Source organism: Amblyomma americanum, chromosome 3 (genome assembly GCF_052857255.1).
Source record: "Amblyomma americanum isolate KBUSLIRL-KWMA chromosome 3, ASM5285725v1, whole genome shotgun sequence".
In the NCBI taxonomy this organism is placed as follows: domain Eukaryota; kingdom Metazoa; phylum Arthropoda; class Arachnida; order Ixodida; family Ixodidae; genus Amblyomma; species Amblyomma americanum.
This window is the reverse complement of record NC_135499.1, coordinates 119,083,014-119,096,315: the sequence shown is the minus strand read 5'-3', so window position 1 is coordinate 119,096,315 and position 13,302 is coordinate 119,083,014. Positions and strand designations below refer to the sequence as shown.

Here is a 13,302-nt window from a genome sequence, read left to right as displayed (position 1 = left end):
CGCCGCGAAATCTTCCTCATGTGCCCGCCATCCCACCACATATTCTCGAGGTTGAACGCTATACTCTTTAGGGAGGGACCAACAGATATGTTCTCGCTCTTAGAACGAACATGCGACATCACCCATCAACGCAGCTCCTACTTCTAGTCCTTGCGCTGCCCTCCGGACATGTACTACACAGTCGGCTAATGTGGATCGCCCAAATGTGCTATCCGCCAGCCCACAACAGCCTCCTGGACACTCTAATAACTTGGATACACAGGCAGAGTTAACCGCGGTTAACGTAACCGCGTTTACCGAACTTAACTGCGGTTACCTAAAATCGCGGTTCGCCGTTGTTACACGGCACGCCAGCGTTCTCGGCTAGGATAAGTAGCGCCCCCTTGGCTGAAAAAGACAAACTGACTTGTAGATCGGCGGAATAGACTGCCGTATGCACATATGCGCGTAATTTACAAGATATCTCTTACGAAACATAATTTTATTCAAAAATATGTTTCGGGTAGAAGAAATATCGTCTGAAATAGTTCGTAACACGAGCTGTTTCTGGATTGCGCGAAAATGGGCGGCACGCAAAACAAGTCTTTCAACATTGCTTTTCTCGTACTGCCTGTGCTGCGTCGTAGCATAATAATAATAATAATAATAATAATAATAATAATAATAATAATAATAATAATAATTGGTTTTTGGGGAAAGGAAATGGCACAGTATCTGTCTCATATATCGTTGGACACCTGAACCGCGCCGCAAGGGAAATGATAAAGGAGGGAGTCAAAGAAGAAAGGAAGGAGAGGTGCCGTAGTGGAGGGCTCCGGAATAATTTCGACCACCTGGGATCTTTAACGTGCACTGACATCGCAGAGCACACGGGCGATAATAATTGGTTTTTGGTGGAAAGGAAACGGCGCAGTATCTGTCTCATATATCGTTGGACACGTGAACCGCGCCGTAAGGGAAGGGATAAAGGAGGGAGTGAAAGAAGAAAGAGAGAAATAGGTGCCGTAGTGGAGGGCTCCGGAATAATTTCGACCACCTGGGGATCTTTACCGTGCACTGACATCGCACAGCACACGGGCGCCTTAGCGTTTTTCCTCCATAAAACCGCAGCCGCCGCGGTCGGGTTCGAACCCGGGAAATCCGGATCAGTAGTCGAGCGCCCTAACCACTGAGCCACCGCGGCGGGTACAGCACACGGGCGCCTTAGCGTTTTTCATTCATAAAAACACAGCCGCCGCGGTCGGGTTCGAACCCGGGGCGTAGCAGCAGCTGAAGCTGCATCTGCTGCGTTGTTTTCAATTGCTTCTGATAAACTGTGCTCCGAGGTTTTCGTGCGCGTTGAGTGTAGCAGTGACTGACGCAGGTAGTGTTCTATGAGCGGCGATGGCCCTGAGCAAGCCTTCGCTTGGGGTTACAGTAGAAAGCAGCGATGACGATGGAGCATTCTGGGCTTCTTCTATGGGGGCCCAACAGGTATTGCTGCAACAGCGGCGAATCGGAGCGCGCAACCCCTTCAGTGAAGCTAAGGAGTTGGACGCCGTGCGAAAAAGAGCGAAAAGACGGTGTAAACGGCTTATGGTGATTGCTGCGCGACTGTGTTCGCGTGACAGGCGCCTGTGGTCATATCCGCGGGGTCCATCGTGGTGGGAGACGACCAAGACTCACCTTTCGGATGAAGACTTCAGAGTAAAGTTTAGAATGATTCGAAGCACCTTCCGCTATGCCTTGGGTATCTGCGAGTGTATGAGGCGCGTTGACACCAACAAGCGTAAAGCCATCCCATTGGAAAAAAGGGTAGCCACCGCGACGTACCGCTTGGCGTCATCTGCGGAAGATAGAAAAGTGGGCAACCTCTTCGGTGTCAGTCAGCCGTTCCTCCGTGAACTTAATCTCCCGCGAGTTCTGCCAAGTTGTTGTTCGTGTCCTCGAGCCGCGTTTCGTGCGCTTCCCGGCACGATATGAATTAGCAGAACACATGAGGCAGTTAACAGCTCTCACTGGGTTCCCCCAAGGTGTGGGAGCTCTAGACGGTTGTCATATAGAAGTGTGCCCACCCAAAGAGCAAGCGTGTGACTATTACAATTATAAAGGGTGGTATAGCACAATACTATTGGCTGTGGTAGACCACTCCTATAAGTTCACATGTAAATGTGGGCACATCCGGAATGAAACCATGATGCTGATGTTTTTCAAAAGTCTAAACTAGTGAAGATTTTGTCAAGCGACTTGTTCAGGCTTGAAACAAAAACGTTCCATGGAGTAACAGTTGGCCCTGTACTGTTTGCTGATCAAACGTTCCCGCTTCAAAAGGGTGTGATGAAGGCTTTTCCTCTACCAGGAGCTACAGGTTCTCTTTCGCAACTATCACTTGTCTAGTGCGAGACGAGTAGTGGAAAATGCATTTGGCCGCTTAAAAGCATGATTCAGAATTTTACACAGACGCCTGGAAAACAAGATCGGTAATACGAGACGCATTATCCGTGCCTGCTGTGTGCTGCACAATATTTGTGAAGACCTCGGTGATAGATGTGACACAGTCTGGATTGACACTGCACGCACCATTGATGCAAGCAGGCCTCAACCACAGTGCACAACTAACCGCCCTGAGCCAGATGGCGCAGAAGTCCGAAAGGCTTTAGCCGCATTCCTTGCTGGCAACTAAAACCGGTACAAGAATTTCCTCTGCCAACTTCGGTGTGCAGATCTCGCCCATTGTTCTTTATGCTGTGCTCTCAAACTCCACATCTGTGACGCTCGCACTGGGTGAACCATTCAGAAGTGCAGTGTACTTTGGGATAAAGGATGTTTGAGACTGGCTATTGTCATCTTTTGTGCTACAGCAGTGACCCACACTGTGTACAAAGAACAGATCAGCAGCTGTGCATTTCTTGTGTGTGTGCGTGGATACTAATGGCATCCTCTCTCTGTGTAGCGTGTTTGAACATTTCTAATATTAATGCAACTCTAACTGTTTACATGTATTTCTGTATAAAAAGCCTAGAGATCTAAGCACAGTTTTCAGTGGCAACTACAAATTCAGTGGTAGAAGTGCAGCTCCAATCGCACCAAACACTGCGTGTTTGTGCCAACATCTCCCCAGAAAGTACAAATGGTTTGTGCACCACTTAGTCTTGCCGAGAGGTGCGCTCAAAAATGCACGTGCACATGCACTGAAGTCAGAGTTGGTTAGGGTTGTGAAGTGTTCCTACAGGTCTTATCAAGCACGGTCAGCCAAGGAACCCAAACCAGTAGCAGCCAAAATGCCCAAGATGAGAGCCTGCAAACTAAACATCACGAGCAAAAAAGATGCTTTTTAATGCCGCACTAAATGAATGCTGAGCAAGCCTTTCGGCCGCTTTTCAAGACCGCGCCTTCAGCAGAAAGAGCTCTTGCTCAGCGACCCCAGGTAGTAGAAATTCCGGAGCCCTCCACTACGGCAGCTCTCATAACCTGTGTCGCTTTGGCATTTTGACTCTCTTAAAATAAAAATAATTGGTTTTTGGGGAAAGGAAATGGCGCAGTATCTGTCTCATATGTCCTTGGACACCTGAACCGCGCCGTAAGGGAAGGGATAAAGGAGGGAGTGAAAGAAGGAAGTGAGAGGTGCCGTAGTGGAGGGCTCCGGAATAATTTCGACCACCTGGGGATCTTTAACGTGCACTGACATCGCACAGCAGACGGGCGCCTTGACGTTTTTCCTCCAAAAAAACGCAGCCGCCGCGGTCGGGTTCGAACCCGGGAACTCCGGATCAGTAGCCGAGCGCCCTAACCACTGAGCCACCGCGGCGGGTGACTCTCTTAAAACCAAACCAAAAATGAAGATACGTGACTGGTCGGCATATTTGATAAGCACTTGTCATCTGAAAAAGTAACGCTTTAAGTCTCACTTGTGTGTTACTGCACTGTTACATTCCTTTCTTTTTGACTTTTGTGGGTATTGCTACTCGAGCTGCTTCTACGTATTAAAACTAAGTAGCAAACCAACTTGCATCAATGCATGCTCCAAAATGGCAACTTCTCTGCTCGAAGTCCTTGTCATAAAGGTGAAATGATGCTTTCGTCGCTGATTACTGCTCTTTATTTGCTTTTGCAGCAAAATGATGCTGCATGAGCTTTAGCATAGCAGCTTGCAATTCATTCGACTCTTTCAGTAATTCTAAGCCTTTTTTCATCAGCTTTCTGGATTTTTGGCTGCTTTTCCAGCAGTGCTAGCCTCATGCTTATGCAAATCCAGCAGCTGCTGCATGATGGAAGTAGCGGGTCGCTTTCTCCTTTCGTTGGTGGTGGCACTGTCTTCAACTGCAACATTGCCTCGTGCCTCTGTTGCACTAGTGGAATTTAAAGGAAGAGGGATGGTGCTGCTGCTTCCGCCTCCCACATCCCCACCATCTGTGCTGGCCGCAGCGACGGGGCCATCCCAACTGGCCAGCAGCTGGGAACCTTCTGCAAAATCTGTGGCTGCTTCAACCTGCACAATCAAAACTTTGGATTAGGGTTTAACACAATCATGACGCCTCATTTGCTTATGCAGACACATGCAAGCACTTTAAATAAGATAAATATCAATGGCCTAGCAATATAATGCACCGAGGGTGGCTGCCACTTGGTGCTTAATTTTAGTGTCTATTTCATCTCATAGCCGCCGTGGTGGCCCAGTGGTTATGGCTCTCGGCTTCTCACCTGGAGACGCCGGTTCGATCCAAGCTGTGGTGGCTGAATTTCGATGTAGGCGAAATTCTAGAGGTCTGTGTACTGTGCGATGTTGGTGCAGGTTAAACAACCCCAAGTGGTCGAAATTTCCAGGGTCCCTCAGTTATGCCATCCGTCATAACCTGAGTCACTTTGGTACGTTAAACACCCATAAACCAAACCATTCCATCACATATCAGCCATTACGTTATTAGCAATTAAATGTGCAGTCAAATACCACACAAAGTATTTGGTGCCAGCATTCTTATTCAGTAATATTCGAGCCATCACTATAAAGAAAAAAGTCAAGCAATGCATACTTTCTGGCATTGTGTGCTAAATATTCCAGCCCTATTTAATTAGGGCAGCAAAATACACTCAAAATTAGGTCATAAATGCTGAATACCTGGAAACTTTTCTCAACCAACTGGTCGTCGTTGGTCGCCAGGGCGCCCAAAAATTTGTGCAGGCTCAAATAGTGCTCCCACTCTATATCTTTTGAGCCAATTGTCTTACCTTGTCGCCTGAGTTTCCTAAGAAAAAAAGAAAACTCACTGTAGAGACAACCTCCTTTAGAACCGATTGGTGCTATGTTAACAAAAATGTGAAAGCATACTTGCTGAGCATCAGGCAAACAAATAGGTAGAAACGGAAGCAAAACATGACACTATGTCTTAAACGTTCATATTGGCAGTAACACCTAGCATTACATCTTAATGCATTGGTTGAGTGGCTATGGCACTCGGCTAATGAGCGGAGTACCCGAGCTTGATCCCGGCCCCAGAGGCCGCGTTTCGATGAAAGCGGAACGCAGAATGCGCCCGTGTGCTGTGCGATTCGGTGCACGCTGGAAAACTCAAAGTGGTCTATATTAATCCGGAGCTCTTCACTGCACCTTCCCTCATAGTACATTTGTTTTTTCGAGACATTCAACCCCGATTTTACATTCCAATCGCTTTGACCGCATGCAATGCAGCGCTAGTTAACCTGCGCCGAGAGCGTTATCCCAGCGGAACCGGCAGGGACCAGTTTGGCGTAATTGTTTACTATTGTTAATATTTTTAAACACGGCCTTGCACCATGCGTTGCTTCAACGCTGCCTTGCACAATGCGTTGCTTCACCCAGGTCAAAGACAGGACGAACGCGGTAACTGAGGTAAATATTCAGACTCATGCAACACAACAAAAGAGCCAGCACTAGGGCGACCGTCAAAGTTTGGCCGCTTGAAAAATTTGCTCCTGTTGCCAGTTAGCTCCGCGTAAATTAAACAGCAACCAGCAAAACGTGTTAGATGGGCCACAAGATATACTCTTGTACCTACGGGTACTTTTTGTTCAGGTCATCCACCTTCAAGCGAACCTGCTTCACGGTGAAGGGCTGCACGCATGACGGAAGTCCGGCGTTCAATTCGGCCGTAATCGCCGCGTACACCATGGCGTTGTGTGCCGTCCCTCGCAGGTGGCGCAAATTACTTTCCAATAGCCTGATTAGGCTCTCTGTTGTTGGGGGTGACCAGCTCATGCGTTTATCGCACGCGGACGCCGACGCTGCCGACTCGCACACTCCCTCCACGGACGCCGTCATCTTCTCGGTTAGCGAGCTAACTGAGGTTGCGAAGCTCGGTTCGCCGCAACCGCGGTTAGCGGCGTAACCGTGGTTTCATATGCAGTGTAACAAACGTCAACCGTAGTTACGCATAACCATGGTTACGTTAACCGCGGTTAACTCTGCCTGTGTAACAACGGCATTATTACTCTCCCTCCACTTCTCCGTCAGCAGCTTCTGCTTTTTCCACCACGCTCGGATGAATGTGGCTAGCCCTGGGCCAGCAGTCAGTGAGGGTTCATGTCAACGCTATCGCAGGGCTTTTAATGCGATGGCATAAAAATCCTCATTTTTGAAGAAGATGAGTAGTCATAAGTTTTCCTAAATGACTGGCTGTAATGTAGTGATGTCACATGATCGGAGCGATCTCAATCGTTGACTGGCCGGAGAGAACTGACATCACCAGTCTAGACACCTCGTTACTTCTGGAAAAGAATGAAGACAATGTAATACGCTGTCCATTTGATTTTGTCCTCTATCTTCTCCATAATATCTGCGGTTGGAAATAACAGTATTACTGCCCACAAAATCCAGGTCTCTTTTTCTGCGGTCCAGACACTATCCCTGATGTCAGTCAGCAGCAACACAGGCAAGCTTCGCCGCTTCCTGTTGGCGGTACCACCTTAAACCTGTGCAGTGCATACTGGTCACATCTTTGCTGTAATAGTGGTTGCGCCTGTTGCGCATATGATATTGCTTAGGAGATAACTCACCCATACGACATACAAATTACACTACTGCTCGAATAAGCTAGCCATTTTTAATGGTCACCAGTACTTTATGTTTCGCAAGCAGGAGAGAGGATGGGATTTAGAACTGTAATTATAGCATATATCCAAACAATTTGCAGATTACTGCAAGAGCCGCTATACGTGGTGGATCCCGAGCCGCCACGTGGATGAAGCTTCTAAATAGTCACCGATTGAAGTGGCCAGGAGAGAAAGCTGAAATAACAAATTTGAGTGCGGCAGTGGGGGAAAACGGGAAGCGGGGAGGGGCGGCAAAGGCGGATGCTGCACTCGACAGAGACATGCAAAGAAGAGATTAAAAGAAGGTGGCCAGGAGAGAAATGATATAGAAAAGAAAAAACATTATTGGCGACCGAGGAAGAGCGATGAAAAGAAGAGGAAAAAAATGAAGGGACGCTGTTGCGGACAGAGAAATAGATTTGAATCACAATTGCGCTGCGCAATGCCATCCACCGATCTCTATCGGCCTGCGAAGTCCATCGGCCATGTGAGGCGGTCTAGTCCGTTGTGTTTCCCTCCAGTTAGAGCAGCAACCGCTCGGAGGATAGGTGCTCGGGTAAAGGAACCAAATTGAGGAATACATTTGCGGATTGCAGGTGATACGAAATAACCGTCCGAAAATCGAGCGCGGCCGAATGGCGCAGCCGCTGATGTGCCTTATTTTTACGGGTCATGCGGACAAAAATCGCCGCGGTCGCTTCGCTCAGTTCTGCTCGCCGCCGAGAAGAGAAGCCGATCGGCGGCGTAGCCGGACCGAGGAACCACGGGAGACGAACACCTCGCAGTATCGAGAGCGATGATAGCGAGAACGCGTACTGGGCGAACCGTAAACTTCCGGAACTGCAGTCTCGAACGAGGTTCGTGCTGACACAGCCGTTCTTGAACGACACCTTAGGAAGCGCGAGCGTGAATGCGGCCCATTCTCTCGCTCCGACCGAATGTTTAACTAAGCCGGTACCCTTGTTTTGGCAATTATTTGTAATGCTGCAACCTAGATGACGGAAATTTCACTGGATTGCAGGTTCAACTGTTTTCTGTGCTTGAGATTTATACAGCAGTAATGCCACCACCGGTCTCGTACGGTACGTTTCTCACCACTGTATTGTTTTAGATAGAGTGGCAAAATAACTTATTCTACAGTACGAGGTTTAAATTTCAGGAACACGACTACATTACGGGGGTCTACGCATACGCAAGAGGTACAAAAGTTAGCAAACTTTCTCACCTCCACAACTGTAGGAAGGCATTGCGTAAAAAAACACCTCTAACGACTATAAACATTAGCGAAACGTTCTATGTTTCGAACGCAGTCGATATAACAGAGTGCCTCTGTCGGGCGACAAGCCTTGCATAACACAAAAGAGGTGAAACGGCAGCCGAAGTGGAGAAAAGTGTTCCACCACTAAATGCCTAGTGAAAATCTCATCCTTAGGCGCAGCCACAGAAGATGGATATGGCCTGGCTCGCTGGGCAAGAAGGTCTTCCACCGTGTTGACAGTGGCTTGAACGTGAGATGGTAGCCACTGGAAGCAAATTGTATACCCTATCAACTAGAGCTTCTTCTGACAAGTGAGACCATAAAGGCGGAACTTATTATCGGGAGTCCGTTTTGTCAGGCGCTGTAGTGTAGACTTTGATTCAGGCCAAATAAGAACTCTCTGTGCTGTGCAGAAATACAGACGTTTAAGTGGCGTCGCAATGGTTAGTAATTCATCCGAAGCAGAGGGCACTACGTTTCGCAGGTTCCCAGCCCAAGAGAGACGAAGGCCAGGCACTACAAATGCAGCTGGACTGTTGATTCCTCCTCACAGAACCATAATTGTAAACATGTATGTGGTCATTTTAGACGCTGTGCAGATGTTCAAGATCCAGGGTTTGTTCTTCCGCGCGATGCAGCGAACATTTTGTGCGTTAGCCTGGAATGTCGAGGCGGCAGTGAATGCCATCTTAAAACCACGGCTCGTTCTGCTGAGATCTGCGTCCCGTGACTGTCAAATCCACTGTGCTTAGGCTGCGAAGGGCTGCAGAGAAGTGACTATGAGCCTTAGTTCGTAGCCCTTGAAGCAGCAGCCGACCTCTTCGGGTCTCTCCAAGGCGAACGAATTGTAGATGCAGTTTCAGAGCGAGCGCAGCTCTTAAGCACCCATTCGCGGACGGAGCCGCGTCGCCGCCGTGGCTGAAACCGAGCCAAACTATAAATAAATAAATTAACAAAAAAGCCGGCATAGATATTAAGACTGCTTACATATAAGAAGGCGTAAGCCCATCTCTTAGTTTGTGAGTGCCGTCGCCGTGCACTGCTACGTGCTGTAACCCCATGCCACGCAGCTAGCGATTCAACGTCTGCATGGCTATATGTAACCGCCGCCGCACCACATCCGATCTGCGCGCAAACTTCGTGAATGCAGTCTTCGCCCTAACGGGACCCAGGCTCCAACTTAAGAGTGTGAACCGATTGGTAATGAGTTAATGCCTAAAAATATATAATTGGCCTTTCTCTACACGTGCCCAGAAATTATGGATAAAAGCATTTTCGAGAGAGAAACCTTTTATGAACGCTAATATTTATATTATTAAGATATAATTATAGCAATTAATGTATGCACGTATCACCTGACCGCAGTTTTGAAGTTTTTTAACGATTTTCCTATCGTCAAACGTGTTCCTGTATGGTTTTCTAGGGTAGTCTTAAATTTTCGATGCGATCGATGGAAACACTTTAAGAAATTATTTTACTACATATCAGAAGAATAGACCACTGCCTTTATAATTTCCAGACAAGTATCTTACAAGTTTCTAATTTTCAAAACTTTTGCCAGAATGTGCTGGACATATAACATTCATAGATTCCTAGGAGACCTCATGCCAATCCTGACGCAGGACTGCAGCGGTTAAGTGGAGCACCACTGCCCTGGGATGCTGCCACCTTTAAAATTTGTACGATCCAGGTAGCTAGACCAATCATTAGTTTAACCGCCACCTAGATGCTAAAGGGGTTAGCTACCGCCCCGATAAGACAGCCGCCGTGGCTGCTTTTCCTGTGCCCCCGATAAGCGAAGTGTGCGCCGCTTTCTGGGTCCCTGCGCCTATTATCGGCGTTTTGTGCAGAACCGTCCTTCTGGACCTGGAGCAACAGCAGGCCTTTGAGGACCTCCGAACTGGTCTCCAAAGTACGCCCATCCTTGGACACTTCGCCGAGTCAGCCGACACTGAACTGCACACAGACGCCAGCAACAGTGGCAGTAAGGTCCCGAACGCGTAATCGCATACGCGAGCCGCACCTTATCACGATCTCAGGCGAACTATTCCAAATGAATAGTTCGCCAAATTTCGCCAAAAAATGAATAGAAAGACCAAATTTTGTCCGTACTTACTTGGCCGCCCTTTCAGAGTCGCCAGTGACCACCACTCGCTGTGTTGGCTGGCGAACCTCAAAGATCCCTCGGGACGGCTTACACGCTGGAGCTTTCGACTTCAGGAATTCGATGTCACCATCGTCTATAAGTCTGTCAGCAAGCACAGTGATGCCAACTGTTTGTCTCGTGCTCCTATCGAGGACCCCCGTGCTGACCCCGACGACGATTCAGTTTTTCTTGGCGCCATCTCCACGCCCATTCTCATTCAACACCAAAGAGACGACAGTGCACTACGGCCCCTCAATGAGTATATTGAAGGAAGCGCTGAGTCGTCCCTGCGAATCTTCTCACGTGGACTGTCGTCATTCTGTTTGCGTGATGATGTTCTGGATAAGAAAAACTACAACCCGATGGAAGCTGTCTATCTTCTCGTCGTACCTGCGGTCTTGCGCGACGAAGTCTTGCGGGCGTGCCATGATGGCCCATTTTTGGTCACCCGGGGATTTTCCTGCTCTTTGGCGCGGATACGCCAAAAGTACTACAGGCCCAGGGTTGCTGAATTTGTCCAGTGTTACGTCAGATCTTGCCGCGAGTGCCAACGTAGCAATACGCCGCCGAGTAAGCCAGCTGCACTACTGCAGCCTATTGATCCGCCTCAGGTCCCCTTCCATCAAGTCGGCATAGACTTACTTGGCCAATTTCCAGAGTCCTGACTGGATAACCGCTATTTTGTGGTCGCCATCGCCTACCCCAGCGGATAATCTGACACTAAACCTCTTCCCCGTGGTACCGCTGAAGAAATTGCAAACTTTTTCATTCAAAACATTGTGCTTCGTCAAGGTGCACCCACCATCGTTTTAACTGACAGAGGAACAGCGTTCACCTCGCCCTTTACTGAGCAGGTTATGCGCCTGAGCGGAGCCATTCACCGCAAGACAACCGCTTACCACCCTCAAACGAACGAACTCACCAAACGGCTCAACAAAACGATCGCTGACATGATTTCTATGTATATCGACGCGGGCCACCGGAACTTGAACGCCATACTTCCTCACGTCACATTTACCTATAATGCTGCGACATTTGTCTATAATACTGCGGTCCTGCAAACAACACTCTTCACTTCATTTCGTTCAGAAAATATTTGTGATGCCACAATCATGCTGGATGCAGTGCTGCTTCCAGCTACCAATTTCTCCTGTGTTGAGGGTGCTGCCCAATTCGTCCGTTACGCTGAGGCCGCCCGCCAACTAGCTAGAGAGCGCATCCGGCACCAGCACGTTCACGAAGCTCGGCGCTATAATCTCCGCCACCGAAATGTGCGTTGCCATCCTGGCGAACAGGTCTGGGTGTACGCGGTAAACAACGCTTGTCCGCCTTCTTTCTTGGTACGTGTCCGTCGTCGCTGCGCTGTTTTTACCGCGTCCATGGTGCACCAACTCGCCCAGTTGTCGGTTCTTCTGAAGACTGGGTGTGGAGCCGAATCCGCATGCGAGGGCACTCTGAGAAGCTTCTGCGCCGATACTTTGGCCCCTACGAGGTGCTCCGCCAGCTCAGTGAAGTCACCTACGAAGTTCTTCCCAGAGAACAGTTCGCTCTTCTAGACGGCCGACCTCCGAAGTTGCCCACGTCGGCCGGATGAAGCCGTACCACGCCCGCTAGCCCCTCGCGAGTGTCTACGCTACACGCCAGACACATGAGACTACCCTTATTGTCCTGCCTCCCACTGCTGCCGCACCGAGTCGGTGTCTTTTAGAGAGAGCGAGTAATGCCCCATTACTAACTCCTCTAGTGGCGCCGTATCGCGGCTAAACTGTATAACCTGGCAGTTGGCAAGCCCTTAGCCATCTCGGGGCTTGATTTTTGTCTTCTTCATCTATCGAGCTGCCTGCTGCTTTGCGCGTCCCAACAACGTCTGCAAGTATAAGTAAGTCAAGTAAACCAGCCCTGTGTACGTCAACCGTTTCTCGGTGACAATATCACTAAAGAATAAAGATAAGGCTGACTACGTAACAATAAAAATATAGCTAAATTCTCTCTTCCCCACTTTCAACACTGTCATCAGCACCAAATTGACGAAAACTGGTCAGTCTTCAAGAGCAAAATTAGTGATCTGAGAAACAGATATATTCCAAAGTGCACAATCAACACTGGTAGCCAAAATTCTTTTTTCAGCACAACACTCAAAAAATAAAAATAAAAGCAGAGGGTTACCTTGAAGCGGCACTTATGGCGAGTTGCACTGGTCGATCCGGATCAGCTTTTCTCGGTCGATGGCGACGAATGGAAGTTCCACTGGTATGTATTGAGCGGATTCGTGGATTCCACTAATCGTTTCAGAGACCCGTAAGCCGCAGTGGAGCGCTTTCCTTGATCCGCCGGCCTGAGTCGGATTTCCCCAGAACTCAAGGGCTGCCGTTTTGTCACTTCCGGAGCTCACAATTTGAATTCGGTTGTTTTCAACCGTGTCTGAAATATCAGCGCAGTACCCTGCTTTGTCGTTTTGCGTGCGCTATGGAGTCGTCTGCAGTGTTAGCAGATCTCGGAGTGAGCGTTGATAATTCATCGCACAATGGCTGCCCTTCAACTTCGGATAACTGCATCGATGATGAATCGAAACAAGTATATGGTCTTCTTGGCAAGAGCCTTTGCCGGATCAACTTTCGAGCGCCCAAAGGTTGTCGGGTACATCGCCGATGTTGTGCATAAGTACGATGATGAAGATATGAGTATGGGGTATGAAATATATGGTGCTTTGCTTTGCCTGCTTATGTTGCTTTTGTATCGCTTCTTTTCTACGTTCCCACAGTTCCGCGGGAACTTCCCCGTATGGAGGGGTGTGGCAACAGACCTGATAAACGGGTTCGGAACGACGCCCATGTACCCTGGTAATGATAACGAA

The 13,302-nt window shown here is 48.7% G+C and overlaps 1 protein-coding gene across 1 annotated transcript; it reads right to left on the bottom strand.

Annotated features, from left to right (window-relative positions):
• Nucleotides 1-4,055: 4,055 nt before the first annotated feature.
• Nucleotides 4,056-6,274, bottom strand: LOC144124050 (uncharacterized). The gene is made up of 3 exons (XM_077656723.1): nt 6,012-6,274; nt 5,096-5,243; nt 4,056-4,468 (listed from the first exon to the last, which is right to left on the bottom strand). The coding sequence occupies exons 1-3, from the start codon at nt 6,272-6,274 to the stop codon at nt 4,172-4,174; spliced, it is 708 nt and encodes a 235-aa protein (XP_077512849.1). The 3' UTR covers nt 4,056-4,171.
• Between the last annotated feature and the right edge of the window lie 7,028 nt (nt 6,275-13,302).

What these genes read in the sequence shown, in the direction of transcription:
- LOC144124050 (XM_077656723.1), bottom strand. Translation starts at nt 6,274, where the DNA reads ATGACGGCGTCCGTGGAGGGAGTGTGCGAGTCGGCAGCGTCGGCGTCC. An exon ending in GACCTGAACAAAAAGTACCC is followed by an intron (nt 5,244 to 6,011) that starts GTAGGTACAAGA and finishes TTGTCTCTACAG; the next exon opens with TGAGTTTTCTTTTTTTCTTA. An exon ending in TGGTTGAGAAAAGTTTCCAG is followed by an intron (nt 4,469 to 5,095) that starts GTATTCAGCATT and finishes TTGATTGTGCAG; the next exon opens with GTTGAAGCAGCCACAGATTT.